Below are 20711 nucleotides of genomic sequence, written 5' to 3'. Positions count from 1 at the left end.
ATCCCGCTCATGACGGGGGGAGCCGAGTTGCCGGCGCAGCGGGGGGCGCATTGTTGAGTCACAGGCTGAGCGGCGCGGCAGGGCGGGCGCGATTCGACGCCTCGGCGGGATCGTCCCGGGAACCGGCGGCCGGGAGGGGCCGCCAAGGACAGCGCCGCCTCGGAGCGGGCCCGGCCGGTAGGGCGCGGCCGTCATCCCTGCCGCGGCCTCCCCTCCGCCTCCTCCCCGGTGGTCGCGTCCGGCTCCAGCTGACCGGCCTGGAATCCCGGCTCGAAGCCCCGCGCCCCCCCCCGCTCGCCCGCGCCCCCGCCCGCCGCTGCCGCCGCCCCGCGTCCCGGCCCCGGCCCCGCTATGGGAGACGCCGGCAGCGAGCGCAGCAAGGCGCCCAGCCTGCCGCCGCGCTGCCCCTGCGGCTTCTGGGGGTAAGAGGGGCCCGAGGGAGGAAGGGAGGGGGCCGGGCTGCGGGGGGCGAGGCGGCGGGGGCAGGGCCCGGGCCTCGCGCTGCCCTTGGGGGGAGAACGGTGGCCTCGTACCTGCAACCGAGCGGGGCAGGCGGCGGCGGCGGCTGTGGCGCTGGGGTTGCGTTGTTCGCACTCGGGGAGCTGGGTGTGGGGGGCCGCACGGCCTGGGCCTCCCTCCGGCTCAGCAGGGCAGGCCCGGCCGCCACCCCGCACGCGGGGCTCTTCCGAGGCGGTTGCCGGGGCCGAGCGCCGCGCTCCGGGCCTGCGGCTCCGCGGGGGAGTGGCGCGGGGGGACCGGGGTGGGAGCGGCGGGACACCCCGCTGTGCCTCGGGAGGGCGGATCCGTGAGGGTCAGGGAGCGACCGGCGAGAAAACGATGCTTTTGTCACCTTGCGGGATGGGGAGGGGGGGAGGAACGCGCTGGATGAAGTCCTTGCGTTTGGCTGAGCTTCTTCTGGAGATAGGGAGTAAGGGTCATCTCCGTTAGCTAAAAGATGGTGATGGTGTGTGGGGGGGATATCGGCCTGTCCCCTGTTGAACTCCTGTCATCCAGGGTTGTGTCTGCTGACTGGATTTCCTGCTTTCAAAAATCAGATGTATCATGGCAGATGGTGTGCTGGCAGACACACGTGATCGCAGAATGCCTGCAACGTATATTGCAATATATATATATATATATCAGTTCCCAACCTTCGTATTGATGAGGTGTTCCAAGAACGTGTGACTCAATAGGTTTCTGAGGGCTCACCTGAGCTCTACATTGTCTGAGATGGTACCTTCTTGAGATATTGGTGTCACACAGCTTATAGTGCCCTGGGGGAGCGGAGGCTGAGAGGAAGGAGATGCAATAACTGTGATTGATGTGCCTGAACATTGGGGTGTTTTATTGAGTGGCAGGGTTTTAAATGAAAACCCATTTTTGAGTTATGGTGGAAACCTGAACTGCAATATGTGCGGTGGCACTGTTGGGAGTGATTAGGCAAAATATAGTAACAGCATACAGCGAGTTATTTTGCTAATTCTTGTTTTGTTTGGCTCCCATCTTTGGTCCTGTTGCTTCCCACAATCCAGTGGCAAACAAATTGCTGTTATCTGTAAGGCAATGTACTGCCTGTGGAACGTGATGCTGCCATGAAAGTCACAAAGCACGGAAAGAGAACTTTTTCTCTGGGCTGAACTTTTTGACTGGTTCAGCATGTTGTGCTCATGAGAAGAAAGGCTGGTGCCTTGTGTTAGAGGAGCTGCTTCATGGTGACAGGAGGCTTTCCAGAAAACCCTCTGCCTTTAAAGACTCCACTTCTTTCATAAAACATACATTTCCTTGCACAAACAACAGTCAAAATAAAAAAGTGCCCCGTCAGCTTGCACAGCCTTATTGTGCTTCTCTATCCTGAAGAAACTGAAGTGTTGCCTTGTCATGACTTAGTTGGGTCCTGCCACTGCTTGAAGAGATCTGCGGGTAAATGTGCTTGGACATGTCCTTGTAGTGAAGCTGCTCTGGCATTGAGTTTTCATGAAGTCACGCTTTTATAGCAGCTTTCTGAAGAAAACAAAGAGTGCTAGAAAAAAGATTGGTGTGCATGTGAAGCTGGAATTCCACCCTCGCTGTCAGAGTTATGCCAGCAGTGTATCATACAGAAGATAGAGTTTTCTCATTGACTTCTGTTTTGCTTTCACAGTTTAGAGGCTGTATTTGCCCTTTATCTGCAGGTTGGGTATAGTAATTTGTATGAAATTTCTAAATGAAGTTACGTAGAGGAATAGTTTTCCTTTATGTATCAGTGCAGTGATTAGGAGCTGTTGAATGCCTGCTCTTGAGTTCCTTGAACCACATAAGCATCAGAAGGTTTCTTTATCACAGTAACAAACAGAAGGGCCTTGGTTATGCTCAGTAGGACTTGGCCAACTCTAAAAGATAATGTTGGGATTTGTTATTGTTTTTTGTTTGTTTTGGCTTTTTTTCCCCCCTCTAAAGCTTAGAGGCCCCATTTGCAGTGAGGTGAATATTTTGCGCAGTAATCCACAATAATAGAAAGCATTCTGGAAGGTACTGAGGGAAACATTAAAATTGAAGCGAGCTGTGAATCTGTGGGCTGAAATTTACCTACTGGTTCATAGTCCTAGTGTAGCTCCTGAAATGCACCCTGCTATAGTTCCGGAGTTCAAAGAGTTTACAAGAGAGGACTGTAGATACTATTGCATTAAAGTTGGAGGGATTCTTCTTTTAAAATGCTGAGGTTTATATTAGAAATTCAGACCCTGTCAGTTGCAGGAATCTCTAGTGACTGGAAAACTACTAAACTCTTGATGTCTCAAGATCTGAGAGACTGAAAAATGAACAACTGAAAGAAGGGACTCGAGTGAAACTCTTCAGAACTTCTGTAACATCTCCTTAAGGTCAACAACTAACGTTTTCTTACCTTTTGTGGGAGATCATAGAAGCCATCTTTAAACTTCTGCAGACTTCCCTTTCTCTCCAGAATGTCCAGCCTGCCTTTTTTGCTCTAGTCAAGTTCAAATGGAGCACTGGATCTCTATATTTTACAAAAACTTCTTTCACAGATATTGATTTATTAATAAGAAATTCACAGAACTTACCGTGTGGAAATATTTTACTCCTCGCCCCATCCCCTCTCTTTTTATTTTTGTGTTTTAAGCTTCAGTCGCTTGCAGCTATCTCAGTTTTTATTGGAATAGTTTTAGTGTACAAAGGTTGGAAAGGGCGCAGAATGCGAGTTGTTATTTTAGGTTACTTCATTTAGAGTTTATGCTGTGCTCGTCATTCTTGTGATCTAGAAAAGTTCTTTCTTTCCTGATTAACAGACCGTGTAATTTTATTTTTTTTCCTTAGATGAGTGGATTTCAGAAACTCATTTTACTTTATGGCATATATATAATCTTCAGCTCTAAGTTAATAAATACATGAAAATATTGCTATATGCATGTATTCCAGTTAAGCCACTTTGCTTATTAGAGATGAAGCATAATCCTTTAATGAACTTCATCTTGGCAGTTCCCCGTTGGCTTTTGGAGCACTCCACAAAGGTTTCACTTGTGTACAGCTCATGAAAGGGCTGAGGTTTTACTATTACATGTTATATGCATAGGTGAGAGTTGGAAGGTAAATTATTCCTTGGCTGGTAGGCTGTGGAGGGGTAAGTCAGAGAAGGGTAACTTGTGCAGTGGTAGTGAATGCTGTTTGGTGGTTTCTTTGTTGGGTTTTGTTTTTCTCCTTAATAGTCCAGACTGAAAGCAGAGCATTGCATTCAGTGACTTAGAACAAAAAAACAACAACAACAAAAAAAGGAAATATGTTAATAGACATAAAAACGAATGAATTCCACTCCTGAAATGGTGGCAGCCAGCAGGAAGTTGATTGAAAACACAGTATGATTAGTTTCATCTCATCTTATTTCTGGCAACTCTAAGGTACTGTAGTCAGCTAAAACTGATGGCAGGATTGTTTGAGAACATGCCAGCAGGGTTTTGCAGGGTGATGCCATTTGTTCTGCCTTTCTCTGACACTGCATACATCACAAACATGGTGAGACATGGTGCCCCAAGCACTGAGTACTGGCCTAATCCTGAGTTTATTTCTGAGTCTGGATTTTCCAGTTACTTGTATCACCAGGTTCCTGCCGTGCCAATCTAACTCTTCCCTCAGTTTTGTTTACTAAAATTATACACTCGATCAAATGGTGAATCATTTAATGCAAGTGTGATTAGTTTGTGACTGTATATCACCAAAGCTTGCATTCAGCTTGTAAACAAATAGTGACTAACTTCTTTGTGCCATTAGCAAACCTCTTCTTTGGGTTGTCTTCTTCTTCTTGGTGATTGCAGCTGGTTGGGAAATGGTTTTAAGTTAAAAGAGGTAAGATTTAGGTTGGATGTTAGGGGGAAGTTCTTTGCTAGGAGAGTTGTTAGGCCCTGGAACAGGCTGCCCAGAAAGGTTGTGGATGCCCCGTCCTTGGAGGTGTTCAAGGCCAGGTTGGACGGGGCCCTGGGCAACCTGATCTAGTAAATGTGTATGTTTGGTGGCCCTGCCAGGCAGGGGGGTTGGAACTACATGATCCTTGAGGTCTCTTCCAACCCGGGTCAGTCTGTGATTCTGTGCGACTCTGTTCCATATGTACTGTCAGTGCCTGCCTGTGTCATAAACACTTTATATTCTCATAGGCTGTGTACATTGTCCTGAATGAATAATACCTTCATAAATTTTGCTGTTGAAACAGTACTTAGATGTTCCTAAGTAACATCTCCAAGGAGGCTTGAGTACACTGTAGAAATACATGAAATACCTTTCCCTCTGAGAATTAGTTTGTCGCTTTGCTTGGATCATGCACTTACTTAGCCAGGGTTTCACTTACATTAGCTTTGCAGCAGGTACTAGAAGAAGCAGTGAAATATCAGTTTATGCAAGACAATATATTTTCTACCAAATAGGTTTTTGTGGATTAGACCTCAGTGTTCACTGAGGTCCTTGAGCAAGCAGTATGTGATGAGGCAGAAATAAGATGCCTTGGGGTAGTGCTGTGTGAGGGAGGGCCAGGGCTTCTGTGTGGATGGCAACAAATGTCAGGTTTTTTCCCCCTACAAATTCTACTTTGATTGAAATCAATAAGGTAATGATGCTTCTGTTTTAAGAAGGATAATTCTTCCAGCATTGTACAAGGCATAAAACATTTTCAAATATAAAAACTTAATTGCTTTTGTTACTTTGAAATTTGCTGTAATACAGTAAAACTAACCGTCGTAGAATTACATTTCCCTAGGAAATGCTATGGAGGATTATAAGAGAATTGGAGAGTCATTGAAATTCTTGGATTTAAGTTCTGGAAGATATTGAGAATTGTGAGACATGTAGTAGCTTCCATCTGAGGAAGGAGGGAGAGAGAAATTGGGCTTTGTTGTGTTCACTGCTTGAATAAGAAGGTGCAGAATAAAGAAACATAAACTGGGAGGTTCTTGGGGATTCCCTCAGTCATAATACAAGCAGCAATACAAGCTTCCCAACTACTGTCACAAAGTGGACTTCTTTTGTTTCTGAACTTTTCCATACAGTGAGAGAGGAAGGTTGCACAGTTGCAAGGAAGGTCTTGCATTTGGGATCAGGGCTAAGCTTTCTATTTGTTGCAGAAGCTGACCTTTAGGAATAGGGGTTATTGGCACTTGAAGTAAAAGCAGATGAATTGGATTTAATGTTTTAACAGTAATAAACTCTTTTCTAGGAATGTAAAAACAATGCTTTCTTTTGTGGTACTTAATAGAACAGGCAAGACAGAAAGGAGATGTTGTTATTTAATAAAAACCAGCTGTTCTGGATCATACCAGGGATGCATTCAGCCCTGTCTTTGATTTGCGTGATAAGCAATGCTAAGGGAGTAAGGGTAGGAATGGAGCAAGCATGCAGCACTGCTTATCTCCATACAGCTCTTTTGCTCCTGGCAATCTGACATAAAGTTGTCCTTTGCTTTATAGATTTATGGCTTAGCAGAATTAATTATTTCTTTTTTATGGATTTGTGTAATGATTTATTGAATCCATATGCACACTTGACCCTCACAACATCCTGCAACAAGTGGTTCCATAATTTAGCCATGCTGCTTATGAAAAAAGTAATTGGTTTTGTTTCCTTTAATCTTGCAGTGTGATAATTTTAAGGAGTGAATAAATTCAAGCAGCTGGTGTGTGAGGGTGTTTTGTTTAAGAAGATCCAAAAATAGGCCCGCTTGATTAAAACTGTCTGTTTACTTCTTCAGGGAAGCCAGAATTTGGGAAAACAAACACTTGCTTAAACCCATGAATTTATTCAAAATCTTTATATAAAAATATTGAAGAAATACTTTCTAATTATAGACAGATGCGGCGCTAATTACAGGCAGCTGTACCCAGCACCTTTTAATCTAACTGTAAGTTTCATACTGGTCAGAATGAAATTCGGTTTCATAGCTGCTCCTACCGGTGGAGCTAAGAAGAACAGAGTGGATGTTGTGTGCTGCTTTCTGAAGCTTGCAGGAGTTGAGTAAAACGTGATGTGTGTGGGTCACCGCCCAGGTTTCCTTCAGTCTTCCTGCCTGTCGGTACCTCCTGCATTTCTTTCGTAAACTGTGATTAGTGAAGGCATTGCAGTTTGGTCACTGTTAATGATGATTCCAGGTAGTGCTCCAGAATAGCTCTCAGACTCTTGAAATATTCAACTGTTGTGCTGCATTGCGTTTTGTGTATTGCTATGTTTTACTGACAAAATCCTTTGGGTCCTCCTCAGTTTCTAAGTCTGGTCTGTTAAAAGGGTATAACACAGGTATCGGTTCAAAGGAACTATTGCTGTTTTTAATTGCGTTTCAACCATTTCATCATCAGGCTTCCACAGAAACATTAATGTTGTTGCTCTGTGAGCCTGATGTGTAACATGAAGTCTCAAGGCAATGGAAGCATTGTAACTCAGTACTTCCTTTAGGATGTTGCAATCACAGTGCAGCAAAGCATTAACTCCATGATGGATATATTCATAGGAGATGTTTGGTTTTGATTTACATATTTTCATTTAAGTACTATGCCAATTATTAGTGGATTTTAAAATGTTTTAATATAGGAATTCATGCATAAGCATAGACTTTAGAGGCAGTTTGTGGACAATATCAAAGCGATGGTTTCTCACAGTGAAACAGTGCTTATATTCTTTGAAGTTTAATATGTCACAGTGTTCTTCAGTGTCTCCTCAAATACACAACCTTTAGTGGCAGGCTTGGGATCTTTAAGTCTTGGTTTTGGACAGTATTTGGTCTTGACTACTGTGAAACACTTATTTGGTTTTCAGAGATGGATGCTCAGTTTAGCAGGTCAGTCAGACCAATCTGTTCTTCCTCCCCTTTTGCTCCAATGGCACTTTATATCTGAAGTGGTTCCTGTCTGTTCAGGGTTGGCAGAGCTCTCTAGCATGGAGTCCCTTCTTTGTTTCTAGAATTAAAAATCAGGCATATTTGCAGTGTGAATTTACTTTTTTAGATGCCAGATTTGTGAAGGAACTTAGGTTTAAAATGGGTATAAAATGGGTATATACTTTTTTTCTTTACCTGCACTCAGGAAAATATCCTGGGTCTACAATTCATGGAATATTAAAATCATATCAGACAACTGCACTTCAGTTTCTCTTCTGATAACATCCGAGCAGTAGCACTGTAGCAATTGTGGTAATACCTGTACAGGGAATTTGTGATAGGAAATAATTGATGAGGTTTTTCCATCTGATGTGCTCTCCGGGGTCTTGCAGTGATGTGCAGCAGGGACTGCTCTGCTATATGCCTTATGCCAGGGTAGAAGGTGTCCTGTTTGCTTCCTGCTGCTGTCTGCCCATCGTACAGATGCTGTGAACTTTAACATCATCGGTCAATGTGAGGAAGGTGAATTTCAGTTTCTTAATGACATAACATTTTTACTTGTGCTTTAGGGAGATTTGTTTTTAAAATGACTTCTACTGCCACTGTGTCATTTGGCTCATGTTTGATTTACAGTGTTTATTTGGTGCAGTTTAGGGAGTAACTAAGTAATGAAAAAATTTGGCAGGAGATAAAAACTGCTTCTCCTAAAATTTTAATGAGCAGTCAGACAAACTGTGAGAAAAGGAGGTTGTGTGATGATGACTATCTTTAGTTCCTATCTTCAGTGTGTATTACGTGGTACTGGGTGAGTTGTTTAATTTGAGGGCCTAGTTTTGTAATGTACATATTTAACTTATGTTTGTTTGAATGTGGAAGTTCTATTTAATTTCCAAGCACTTTAGAGATAGGGAGAAGAAGGAACAAAATACCAGACTAGAAGCAGTCTTGATAATGATTTTTTGAGTTTTTTTTGCCCCCTAACTCCTTTGAAAAGCAGAATCCAAAGCCATGTCATCATGGACTTTCTTTGGCTGAGATCAGCCCTGTCACCAGAACAGCAGCGTGTTGATCTCTAATTATATGTTGCTGGAGATGTCTCAGAGGAAGTTGCTTATATTAGGTAGGTAAATGCTGCTTTTTAGAAAGGATCCTTCCATACTGGAAACTGTTGGCCTTCCAGCTGTCGGTTAGATTGCTTTTGGTCAAAGGTGCTATCAGTACTAGTCTGGGTTCTTGGTAACTCATTTATGTGTCTACAAAATTTTTCTTTACTAATATCCAGTGCTGCTCTATAAAATGCATTTTTAGCTGGAGAAAGGTGACTCTTAGGTCAGGTATTGCTGATAACATGTACAAGAGCAGATAACGATGCAGTAATACTTGCCTGTTGTTTCATATCCCAGTGTTATCTTTTTCCTTAATTCTCCTAGTAAACTAGTAGATATTAGTGACTTCTGAAATTGTCTAGGTGTTGTCAAATGCTTGCTTATTCTAGTATTCTCTTGAATCACTGACATATTAATAAATTAGAAATCCAATAATTTCTATTTTTAGAATCAGCTTTTGACTGCATGCATCTTTGAAGGAGTAAAACTTGTGTGATTCACTTATTAAGGTTCTCTCTAGTTTTAATTTTATAAGTGTGTAAGCCCAATTCAGTTTTTAATAGCAACGTTGTTGTGGCAAGTAGTGTGATTTCATTTCTTAAAAATGCTCAAAATGTTAAAAAGTTGAAAATACAGCCATGAAATGAGCCATTAATTGTGCTATAATTGATAAAGTGCTTTCAGAAATAATCCACATATACCCATAAGTTACCTGACTAACTTAGGCGTTAATTCATTTCTGAGCTTTCAAAAGAAAGCAATTAACAATAGTATCTGAACACTTCAGATATCTCTTCTTGGCACTGGGTCTTTGTGATTAATACTTCATTGCAAACTAATTGAAATTAAAGTTGCCTTGCAAATAATAATTAACTGAAGATGGAGCAAATTGATTCCTCATTTGATTTAAGGAAATGACTGATTCTGCTCCTAACTCCTAGTGTTGTCAAGTGCATGGAGAATTTGTGAGACTTGTAGTGTATGTATTTTAGAGTATATTTCTTCTCTAGATTAGGTACTATAAATGAGAGTGTGGAATATTGCTACATTCCCTCTTCTTTTGCCTGTAGTTTTCTAATGTAACAGGGTAGTTGGTATTATTTTGGGCACTGGACGTATTGCTGTTTTAACCTATATATATATAATATATATATATATATATTTTAAATTACTGTACATGTTCTCTTCTTTGCATTCAAGTTTGGAAAAGATGCATTATTAGCTCTGTGTGCATATGTGACTGTGTCATTTGGACCATGCTTTCTCACCTGGATGTCTTCCATCAATGAACCGTATCACTCTTTATTTTATTCCACAGTGGTTTAAGATTCTTGAATGCCAGACCTGACAGCAAGGAGTATTTGCAGGTTTCCAAGCTCTTCTATTCATAGAGGGATGTTTGTTTTAAATCAGAACTTGCCGTAAAACAGTGTTGACCTATTAACATGTTGTTTCCAAGGTTATTCATGTTGAAGGAAGTGCTTGTGGTGGGTGGGGGAAGTTTCTTTCAATCATAAGTGTTGCTATGCAATTAGCAGAGCGAGAACCGCCTGCATTACACATCTGGAAGTCTCAGGTGGTTTTGTAGCACTCTCTTGATGAAGATAGGAGCCCATTATTATCCATTATTCTGCGATGCAGTATTTCCTTTTATTATTAATGTTCTCCTGTGACTAATTCAAGCAAGACCAGAAATCTTTCTGGTGAATAATTAACACTTCCTGTCCTGCTCAAGTGGCTTGTAATGCAGATTCAAGTGGTAGAAACCCAATGTATAGAATAGTATATAGAACTGTAGGGCAAATTAACTGGTGTAACAAGGGCTTTAGTATTACAGATCAGAATTCAGTTGCCTGAGCTCTGACATGTCCTCTGACATGCATCCAAAATGCAGATAACTGAAATACAGGTTGCTTTTCAAACTGCTGTAAGTGGAAACTCAAATAAATAGCATTAGTCCAAGGCTGTAAGAATTGTAAGTCTACACCTTTCAGACTGCATAGCAGAGGTTGCTGTAACTGTATTTTGTTGGTGTGTCCCCTCAGATCAGTTTGCCAGCATATTGCCAAGTTCTAGATGCCTTTGAGACAAACAGTGATTTAGTTGATCTCTTATCCACATTATTTCTGTCATTATTTCCATTATCCGAGTTGGTGATGAGTTTCTGGCTTTTGTTAGTGTTTGTTGCATACTTTAATATAGGAGTGCAACTGAAACACAGAATGCTGCTCAGGTGCATCTATCTGTTTTGAGGATGGAAATAGCTCTAGAATAAGTTCCTTTTGTTTGAGCACAGCTTTGACTACCTATTCTAATAATATTTTTCCTGATTTGAGTAGCATAAACATGTGAAGCTTTGGGGGTTGTTTGAGGGCTACTCAGTGTGTAACTACCATACTGAATTTATGCTCTATGCACATTTGAGTTGCTAAGTTTTCTCTGAGATGGTGATGCAGACAGGGTTGCGCTAAAATCTTGTGTTCTCTGGGTGGCTGTGAGGGCAGATGGAGAAGAAGGTAGGGGGAATGGTGTAGATGGTCTTTCTCTTGGGTTTTATTGTTGTCTGATTAGTGAACAGTGCCTTCCCTTCTCCTGCTTAACTTTCTTGTCCCTCATCATCTGTGCAGGATAACTCTGAAGGCAGATTGTGCGTTTTGATTGGATCAACTGAATACCTAGCTTGGAAAAAGTAGGTCAGTTTTTGGATACACAGGCTTTCCTTCAGTGTACAGGGAAACTTTGCTTTTTCTAAGTATATATCAAGGTATTACCTCTGTCTCCAAAATCAGTTCTGTGTCTATGCCTATCTCCTCATGGCTAGTAGGAATCCAAAGATGTCTGTCTTCTACCATCTATCTGGACAAATGACCCCAATTAATGTTTGTGTGTTGGTTTTCTGTTGTTTAGTTGTAGGTATGGTTCAGAAACTGTTGTTTTTGCTAAAGTCACGTAGCAAGTGCTGAATATGGTATAATCTTTATCACAAAATATATTAGTTGGTAAATATTTTTAGGTGGTACGTATTGAACCACAGACTTGTTTCATTCACTTAGATTCTGGTTGAATTAATCAAATGTAAATGTTTTCTATGGATTCTTATGTAGCCTTTTCCATTCCTGTAATGGAGAGAAAACATCTCCTTACATTGTGTAAAGGAAAATTGGTACTTTAATAGCTGGAAGATCCAAACTGTTTATTTGCCAGTCTGATGTTGAAAGGGGCAGTGCATCAAGTACAAGTAATGGGAAGATGAGGAAAGAAAGTCATGTCCATGAAGGCCATAGAGAGTGTGTCTGCTTTTCATTAGTTTCCTAGTTGATACAGGCCAAAGATATCTATAGTTCCTCAGACTGCTGTGGTGAAAGTGGGAGGATTGTGTGGTCTCTTTACAGGAAGGGCCCTCTGAGAATAAAGAATGCAGCTGAAGAAGGTGCAAGGAGATATGATTAAAAGCTGTAATTAAGTCAAGCACGATCTTGGAGACAGTTTTTCTTTTTTGATTTGATCTTTCTCAGAGATATGAGATGACTGAAGAGTTATGGGTCGATACTCTCCTTGCTTGCTTAAATTTTTAAAATGCCTTTTAACTTCTGCTCCTATTTAGAATTCAACGTTGGCATAGTTGAAGAAGCAGTAATTATTTCTTTGAAAGGATAAATAACAGCAGGACAAGGGGAAATGGTTTTAAGTTGAAGGAGGGAAGATTTAGGTTGGATATCAGGAGGAAGTTCTTTACTGTGAGGGTGGTGAAGTGCTGGAGCAGACTGCCCAGAGAGGTTGTGGATGCCCTGTCACCGGAGGTGTTTAATGACCAAGTTGGATGGGGCCCTGGGCAGCCTGGTCCAGTATTAGATATGGAGGTTGGTAACCCTGCCTGTGGCAAAGGATGGGAGGGGAAGGGGGGTGGACCTTTGTGATCCTTGAGGTCCCTTCCAGCCTGGGCCGTTCTGTGACCCAGTAGGCTTGCAGTGTATAGCAGAGTCACAGTGGTTAGGTGATTAAAACTTGTGTCTTCTCCTTGTGTACTGACCAAGTTACGCAAAGCTTGGATGAGTGTTCAGAATGAGGTAATGGTATGGGGTTCTTTTTTATTACCCGCTGTTAATGACCGCTCAGTGCTTGGTTACCGTGCCTTTGCCCGAGATTACCTCCAGAAGTGCATGAATAGCTGATCGAGCGAAAGGGCCTTTGCTGTTTGCTCTCTGCATGCGTGTGAATGAAATATTTAACTTGGCTCTGATTTCCCACAGCCTGAATTAGATGCAGTAAATGCAGTAAGTGTGCTGATTGTGATTTTTCCCTTCGGTACCAATTAGCAAAGGAAAATACTAGGAAGTTGGAGCGCTTTCCCACGTTTTCTCCATGTAATTTCAAAACAGGAAAATGATGAGGATAACATGATGGTGTCTGAGCGCTGCACTACTCTCATTTTTGTTCATGTAAATAAATATATGCTGTCTGCTTTAAACGCTTAGAAAGTAAAAGCTACCTTGTGAAAATGACAACTGTGAAGATTACAGTTTGTGTTTGCATTAATCTGGATCACTGAAGATGGAAAAGCCAAAATACCAATCTGCGTAAAGGTTTCCTTCTCCTGTCACAGGATGAAGGATTGTTTTTTCACTAGGTGTTTAAAACCCCTGAACTTTAGAGCGGAACGCGTGCGCTGAATTCGTTCTATGCTGGTAATTGAAATGCAATTGCCTGAGAAGTGGGAAGTGTGCTGTGTGAGATATGAGCGAGGCTCAACGCACTGAATAGGGGGGTCTCATTCGAACTTTACATCTGGCACCCTTTCTGGAAAGTGCTGTTCCCGGCCCTGTCATCCATCAGCATATGTGTGCAGCAGTTCATTTCTCATGGCTAGCGTGCTGCCGTGTGGTGCCAATTTATGCTCTGTAGCCAACACGGAGTTAGTGGGGCAAAGTGTTGAGCAGGCCCACACTGTGCTGCAGCAGTCACAGCCTCACTTAGGGGGCTTCCAGTGCAGCTGCAGTGGGATGAGAGCTCCTTACAGAGGGCTTTCAAGGCACAACGTGAGAGAGGCTGCTGGGAATGTTTACCTTAGGGAATTCATTGAGGCTGAGATAAAACTTTGAAGGAAGTGAGAAGAGGGGAGAGTGAAGCACGTTCACATTTTGATTATTCATTTAGTTTCCTCATTGCCATTTCTCTTAAGTGCTCACCAGCAGGGAAGGAATAGTAGGGTTGTTCTTTTTTGTTTTGTTTTGTTTCAGAGAATAAAAACTTAATATTTTAGGATGACCTTGTTCTCTCTGTCCTCCAGCCATTTTTTCTACATCTGCTGTGCTTGCATAAAGGCTTTAGTTTTAAATTTATAAGGAAAGAGTCAAGTGGCTAGGCACAAAATTTCATCTCTCATTAATTATATAGATGCTGCAAACTTCTCCACATATGGCTTAAAAAAATATCTCACTGCATATATGTAATTGTATTATGACAGCGTTTGGATATGAGGGAGCTGGTAGCATATTGAGGGCAATGCTTAAGGTATCCATGCAGGACTTATTGCTGTTGGTAGCATGTTTGTTATAAAGCTAAATGCTTATCTGATCTCCCTGTGTTGTAGTATGCACCTTGGTTACCTAGTTGCAATTATCAGTGGTTAGATGATTGGAGTAGAGATGAGCAGGTTTTGTTTTGTCAGATTTTCTTGTAATGCTTTCTCATACTTCTGCACTGCTGAGTTATAAAATCAATGGGATTCTTTTAAAAGCTTCCACTGATTTCTCTGGGCTTTACCTGTTCTGTCATTTGTTAGTGCTAGCAATCTACACCCTGCCTTAAAGAGCAGCCGCAAAATGAAGTGTAAGATAAATACGTTTTGAAGTAAGACATTTGAAACAGCAATTGGATGAAAATGTTAATTTGTATCTTACAGATGCAAAATGCCCCATAAATATTGTCATTATGCAGTGTTGTCACCTGTTAATTCAGGATGTTCAGTGCTAGAATTAGTTTAAATCCCCAATGGAATTTTTTCCCCAAAGTAATTGGGTAAAAGAAAAGAAATGTGACTTGGTGTGAACCAGGAAATAGCTGGTGCTTGGAGGGGTTACAAGCAAGTTCAACCACAAGAGCCTGCTTATATTGTTGGGGAGAATGAGCAGAAGATTGAAACCCAAGTGCCTTGTTATCTTGTTATCTTATAGCAGACTTAGAGATTTATGACTGAAAGGTGTGTATGGAAAATGCTGAATGCTCACCGCTGGTTGTGCCACTTGCTGCTTGCAGGAGGAAATTTGGAGTGGGGACTGGGATAGAGTGCTGGGCAAAGGTTACTTGTGTGCTGTGTGACCCAAGTGATATTCACTGGAACCAAACACTGGGGAACTGTGGAACAGCTCTTTGTGGCAGCAGGGAGGTACAGGCGAACTCCAGCTTTTTGGGTGCAGTCAGTCAGAAAGGACTTGGACCTTATCACTCACGTGCCATCAAGAGGAGTGAGGGTGATACTGAAGTGCAGGAGGCTGAAAGAGATTTGTGAGAAAAGCAGCAAAAACAATGTTCTGTACCTTACAGCATAAATTGTTTTTTTTCTTGCTGGTTTATTTTTATTTTTTATTCTTTTAGAAACAAAGATCATGTGTCAATAGATGTTTTCAAGCTAGGGAGTATTTATAGTCCCAGCTTCCTAGATTTCACTCACTGACAGTTTTGTTTAGACTTTTTGTAGGCTTTCAAATATTGAAAAGCCTTGGGAATGAATTCAAACCATCTGAATTATCATCCGGTAACATTGGATGGAATATATTTCTTTGTGAAAGTGGAGTTGTGGTTTGTTCACTGGCGGGGCCTGTTAGAAGCCCTGGGAGCGACACGATTGGGTTAAAACCAAAAAGAACTCTTTATCATTCATGTAACAGGGCAAGCATAGTTCCTGTAATGGAGTGTCCTTCCCTGAAAGTACAAACATAGGAAGTGATTTCAAAGTATTTAAATGACTCTGTATCAAATCCCACTGAGCTTTTGAAAACATTATGTTGCCAACCATACTTATATAATATGATCAAACAGTGTTTGCGAGCTTGTAGCACTGAATTCAAAGCAGAAATGCTGTATCTTAGTGGGATGATTGCTTAGTCAGCAGATGATAGAGTTGTGTGTGCTGACTTCTCCTAATTGCATTTCAGATGTAATTGCTTAGTTCTCTTCTTCTATAAAGCATATACACATTCAACAGTGCAACAGTTGATATCAACTTTGAAATGAGTTCTGTGTTGGAATGAATAATACAGTTTTACATTCAGATATTTTCACCAGCTGGCAGGATAACAGAGCAAACTGCTCTTTATTTAATCAGTAGTTCGCTTCCAGTGATGTAGTAAAAATTCAGAGCATTCAAATGAGAGGATGCCATAAAATGGGATGAATAACTAACCTTAGCTTGGTCTGTAGTTCACAAATGGGAAAATGGGTCCTAAACACGTGGGCGTTTATTAGTGTTCTAAATATCGATGTGAAATGTTTGTCTGTGGCTGTGGATGGAAATGTAATTGTTTTCATTGTACATCTACATTGAACACAATGCCATAGCGCAGTGGTCTTATTGGTAACTCTCTTGTCTGTGTCTGCATCACTTCACATTAAATTATTATTGTTCTTGTGCATAACCTGGTTGGGGAAAACACGTTCTCAGAATGACGTTGGTGCAGCATTTGGGACTGTTTGGATCCTGTAGCAGTATGTTGCATTGTCTTGTGCTGAGTGACCTATTTCCAGACAGCTTTCAGTTGGAAATAACTGCTTTCAAGTATTTGTTGTGCTTTGCAAAGGTGGCATCGTTGTTTTCCTTAAGGGACAGACTTCTTGCACAAGCATTTTTAGAGCAAGAGCAGTGATTTACAAGTGTAAGGAAAAACTGGGGAATCCTGTGTCTTATAGGACTGTAATCCATGTGTTCTCCTGTTTCTGTGCAGTTCTGTTGTGCGGTGTTTAACTTTCTCCTGCCCTTAACTCCTTTTTATGTCCCTCAGGGTGTACGCTGCATTTGTGTGTCGGGAGCTTCGGTGGCAATAGGATTTTCCCTGAATAGAGTGATCAGGTGTATTGCTTTAAATAGGGAATGAGATAGGATTGCTGAGCACACTGGAGGGACTGTGGGGAGCAATTTAACTGTGGTAATGTAGGGGTGGGATTAAATTTTATTTAAAATAAATCTGAAGTTCAGGTGCCCTTAGTCAGCATGACTCTCAGATTACTGTACTTTTCTGTTAAATTCAGATAAACTTGGCAGAACAATAGACATCATTGGTACGGATGCTTAACATTCAACACTTGAACTTGAAATTGTAATATTGCTCCTTTTGCCACCAGTCTGTCCCATAATAAGCAGTTGCTCTCGCACCAAAAGGAGCTTTGGTTTCATAGAAATCTGTAGGAAAGAAGCAAGCCTTTAGTCCAGAACAAGCTGTAAGCTCGCAAATTCCAGGGTGTGATGTTTGGTATAGGACAGTTTCAGCAGCATCAGTGACTTGGATGATGAGTCAGTAATGAAAAAATGAGTTATTCCATCCACACAAATTCTACTTTTATGATTACATGCATTGTCAGTAAGATGTAAAGCCTTCTTACAATGTAGTTTATACAGAGAAGACTCATGTTCTTAGGGGTTCTGCATTCCCCTAACCAACCTTTTGATTTTTCTTTTTCTTTTTTTAAGACTTGTATTAAATGACACAACTTTTTTCATATAACACGCTATAAATGGCAGAAATCCAGCTACAGCCACTGACCTTCAGCTTTTTTATAAAGCTCTTTGTCCTGATACATAAAGGGTACTGCTTTGTACATCAGTAAAGACAGGAGTATTTGTCTGGTTAGCCAACCGATAGGCTGTTTTTTAAGGTACTTTTGTTCCAAATAAGAATCTATGACTCAAAACGTTTACTTTTTAAGGAAGTAGAAATGGTGCAAGGAAGGACAGATATGGTCTCCCATTGGAGCTGAGAAGAGAGGGGAGGTTTGCTCAGAAACTCTTCTTCTCCCCATAGACTCTTCTGTTCCTGCTGTTGAGGAGGCATCTGGGCTTAAAAGTAGTGTGAGATGAATGGGAACATAGGAGGATTTAGGGTTTTAGGGAGCATATAAACAGGAAGGGGATGGCGGTTTCAAAGATGGACAGTGATAGGACAAGGGGGAATGGTTTTAAGCTGAGACAGGGGAGGTTCAGGTTAGATATTAGGAGGAAGTTTTTCACACAGAGGGTGGTGACGCACTGGAACAGGTTGCCCAAGGAGGTTGTGGATGCCCCATACCTGGAGGCATTCAAGGCCAGGCTGGATGTGGCTCTGGGCAGCCTGGGCTGGTGGCTGGAGACCCTGCACATAGCAGGGGGGTTGAAACTGAATGATCATTGTGGTCCCTTTCAACTCAGGACATTCTATGAGATTCTGTGATTCTCCTTAAGTTTATTTTCTTTTTTCTTCCCCAGGAAGAGTGTTCGAACATGAAAAAATCTATTTTATAATGCTAAGGCGTTTAATTTCAATGTGAGGGCTTTAAATGCTCCATCGTTTTTGTTTTTTTCTTTTTTAATGTTTAGAACTATGTCTAGAGCATGTGATTGTAGAGTGGTATATCTTTCCTTTGTATTTTGTGCAAAGCCAGGAGCCGACTGCATGAGTTTAATGGTTGCAGTGTGTTAGATCTCTTGTGCGACTCCTATTGTGATGGGTGGGGGCTTTCAGATGTCTTGTTTTAGAAGCCTTAAATTGATGATTATACCAGTCTCTGTTATTATTGCACTTATATCGAAGCAGTGAGCCTTAGCTGTGTATTCTTTTTTTTATCAATTCAAACAATTAATTTGTCTAATTGACTTAAAAGAAGGTAACATGGGTTCTTTGCTAAGCTGTAGAATTTAGATAGGGTAGCAAAGTTTGATCGTTTCATGTGTGATGCACAGAAAATGAAAGCTTGAATTGGTGTTCATCGGTCTTGGTAATTCTACTTCTCTGACAATGTATAACTTCCTTTTGAAGAAAGCTTAATTCTGAAGGGTGTGAAGTTGCAGCTCATTGAAAGTCTGAGGTCTTCACTTAAGTTAAGAAGGGGACTTGTGGAATAATAAATCTTTTCTGTGCTTTTTCCTGTTGCTGTTTTAACCTTTATAGAGGAACTTACAAGCTTTGGAATTTGTTTCGTCAGTAGACCTGTTGGGACTGTCAGGCCACTGCTTGGTTTGGCTGAATTTAATAAAGCCTCAAGAAGTGAGAGCTCTCTTCAGCCTTTACTTGAGGGATCAGGAAGTGAATTGAATTACACAGTATTGTTCGTTTTAGCTTTGCTCAAGCGTTTTGAGAATGCCTCTCTTATTCCTTTAAATAGATTAAATATTCATGTTGCCTTTGATTTCCTGGATTAGTTTTTTTTATAATAATACTTCCCAATGTGTTCATTCTCCCGTGCTGTAAATTACTTATTCTTATGCTGAAAAGAGAAGCAGAAAAAGAGCCCAGAATTCCTGTAGTGTAAAAAGGAATCAAACACATTTTCCCATTCATTACTTTTACTTTAATTTCTATGAAAATGTTCTGGGTTATTTTTTCACATATGACACTGAATAAGATAAGACTTATCTCTGTTATCAGAGCAGTCTGTTTCCCCTTGTGTAAATAAGACAAAACCCCTGCATCAATAACTCCAGTTATTATACATGACTGATACGATGTCAGTCGTACATTTCGTGTTTTTTATGAGTAACCTATGTTCCCTGGAGATTTATTTTCAGATCTCACAGGATGGATGGTGATTAGCAGTGCCCACCGCAGCTGAATTTCACTGTGGCTTTGCTATACAACTGTAAGAAGGCTGTGATTCAAATTCTCAAGAGTTCAGGGATGGTCTTCTGAATATGAGGCAAGACTTAATGTGATTCATCCGCTGATACTGAAGTGTGGTAATGTGTTCCTGTGGAATGTTTCCTTTAGGTAGTAAATTCTCACCAGTGCTGCTACTAGTTGAGCTGATTTGGTGTTAACAGCAGCAGGAACCCTTATGCTTTGCAGATGTGAGAGTACCTAGAGAGTTACAAATGTTCAGTTCAGACTGGTAGAGCCCCCCAGAGTACAGGTTCTGTAGCACTGCTAAAAGGCTACAAACATTTTTCCTGTGCTGGTACTGTTCTGTAATGTCTCATCATCTTAGTGGTCTTGGACAGAGCCTATTAAGTGGCTCTATCTGTGGTATGCTTTAAGATATACAGTCATCAGAGTTCTTATTGAATAAATGATCAATTTACTTTGGCTTTGTGGATGTGATGTGAGGTTAGCATCACCGAATACAAGACCAGCAATCTCTTCCTAACTTCCTTTCCCATTTTCCTGTTGCCATGTCTACAATAGATATACATACACACATATATATACATATATATATATATATGTAAATATAACTTTTTAGATTTTTTTTTTTAAGTTCTGCAGATGACTTCTATGTCCAGAGTTAAACTGAAATGTGTAGAGCAGAACTGAGCTCATCAGTTCTACAATGGAATAAGGTGCCAATTCTTCACAGGATGTACTCAGGAAAAGGAATAGGTGGAATACTGTCACATACCCTCCTGTTTCAACTCCGGCTTGTAGATGAGTGATCTCAATATGGAGTTGTGTGCAGTGTTTCAGTCAGTGGCATAAAAGCTTTTACTGTGATGAGTGTGAGATAAAATTATTTTCAAATGGGGAATCTTTTAAGACTTTGAGATATCACCCTAAAATTACAATTCTACATTTTTGTGTTGTGTTTTTTGTTTTTTGTTTTTTCTAATGTCCATAGTTTCTAACTTTTATTTTTCTATGCCCTGTTTAGAAGATAATACGTAAAACTTGAATGGAAAAGTGAGTTATGTGTTAGTTATGACCTACTAAATGCTTCAGTTTGTGTGATCTCGTTTGGAAATAATTTGGGAGCTATGTAATCTGGTGTGGTAGCACATTCAGTGTTCTTGTAATTGCTTATTTTGCAGTCTCTCAATCTTCAGCTGGTAGCACGGGGCTTGCCCTGCCTCTGTTGTCATCATCCACCTACACAAGCATGTTGGATAGGTGAAAGCAACTTCTGAACAGTTTCATGTGATGGACTCGTTACATACCAAATTTGAGAAGCAAGTCAGGTTTAAGTTGAGACAAAATCCTTTCTGTAGTCATGATGAGGGCATTAAAAGCAAAGCAGGGGTACTTGTCTATAATAGTCTATTTAATTTTAGGATTCTTCCCTTCTCAGTCATTTAGTTAAATAATTGT

The 20711-nt window shown here is 41.0% G+C and overlaps 1 protein-coding gene across 1 annotated transcript in view; it reads left to right on the top strand.

The window, feature by feature from the left end:
- Positions 1-343: 343 nt before the first annotated feature.
- Positions 344-20711, top strand: part of ZFAND3 (zinc finger AN1-type containing 3) — a gene marked incomplete at its 5' end in the record, with an annotated part of 124073 nt that continues 103705 nt past the window's right edge. The window contains 1 exon segment of the mRNA NM_001323243.1: positions 344-422. Coding sequence (NP_001310172.1) covers positions 352-422 — 71 coding nt within the window.

Source organism: Coturnix japonica, chromosome 3 (assembly GCF_001577835.2).
Source record: "Coturnix japonica isolate 7356 chromosome 3, Coturnix japonica 2.1, whole genome shotgun sequence".
Taxonomy (NCBI): domain Eukaryota; kingdom Metazoa; phylum Chordata; class Aves; order Galliformes; family Phasianidae; genus Coturnix; species Coturnix japonica.
This window is presented reverse-complemented; position numbering and strand designations above follow the sequence as displayed.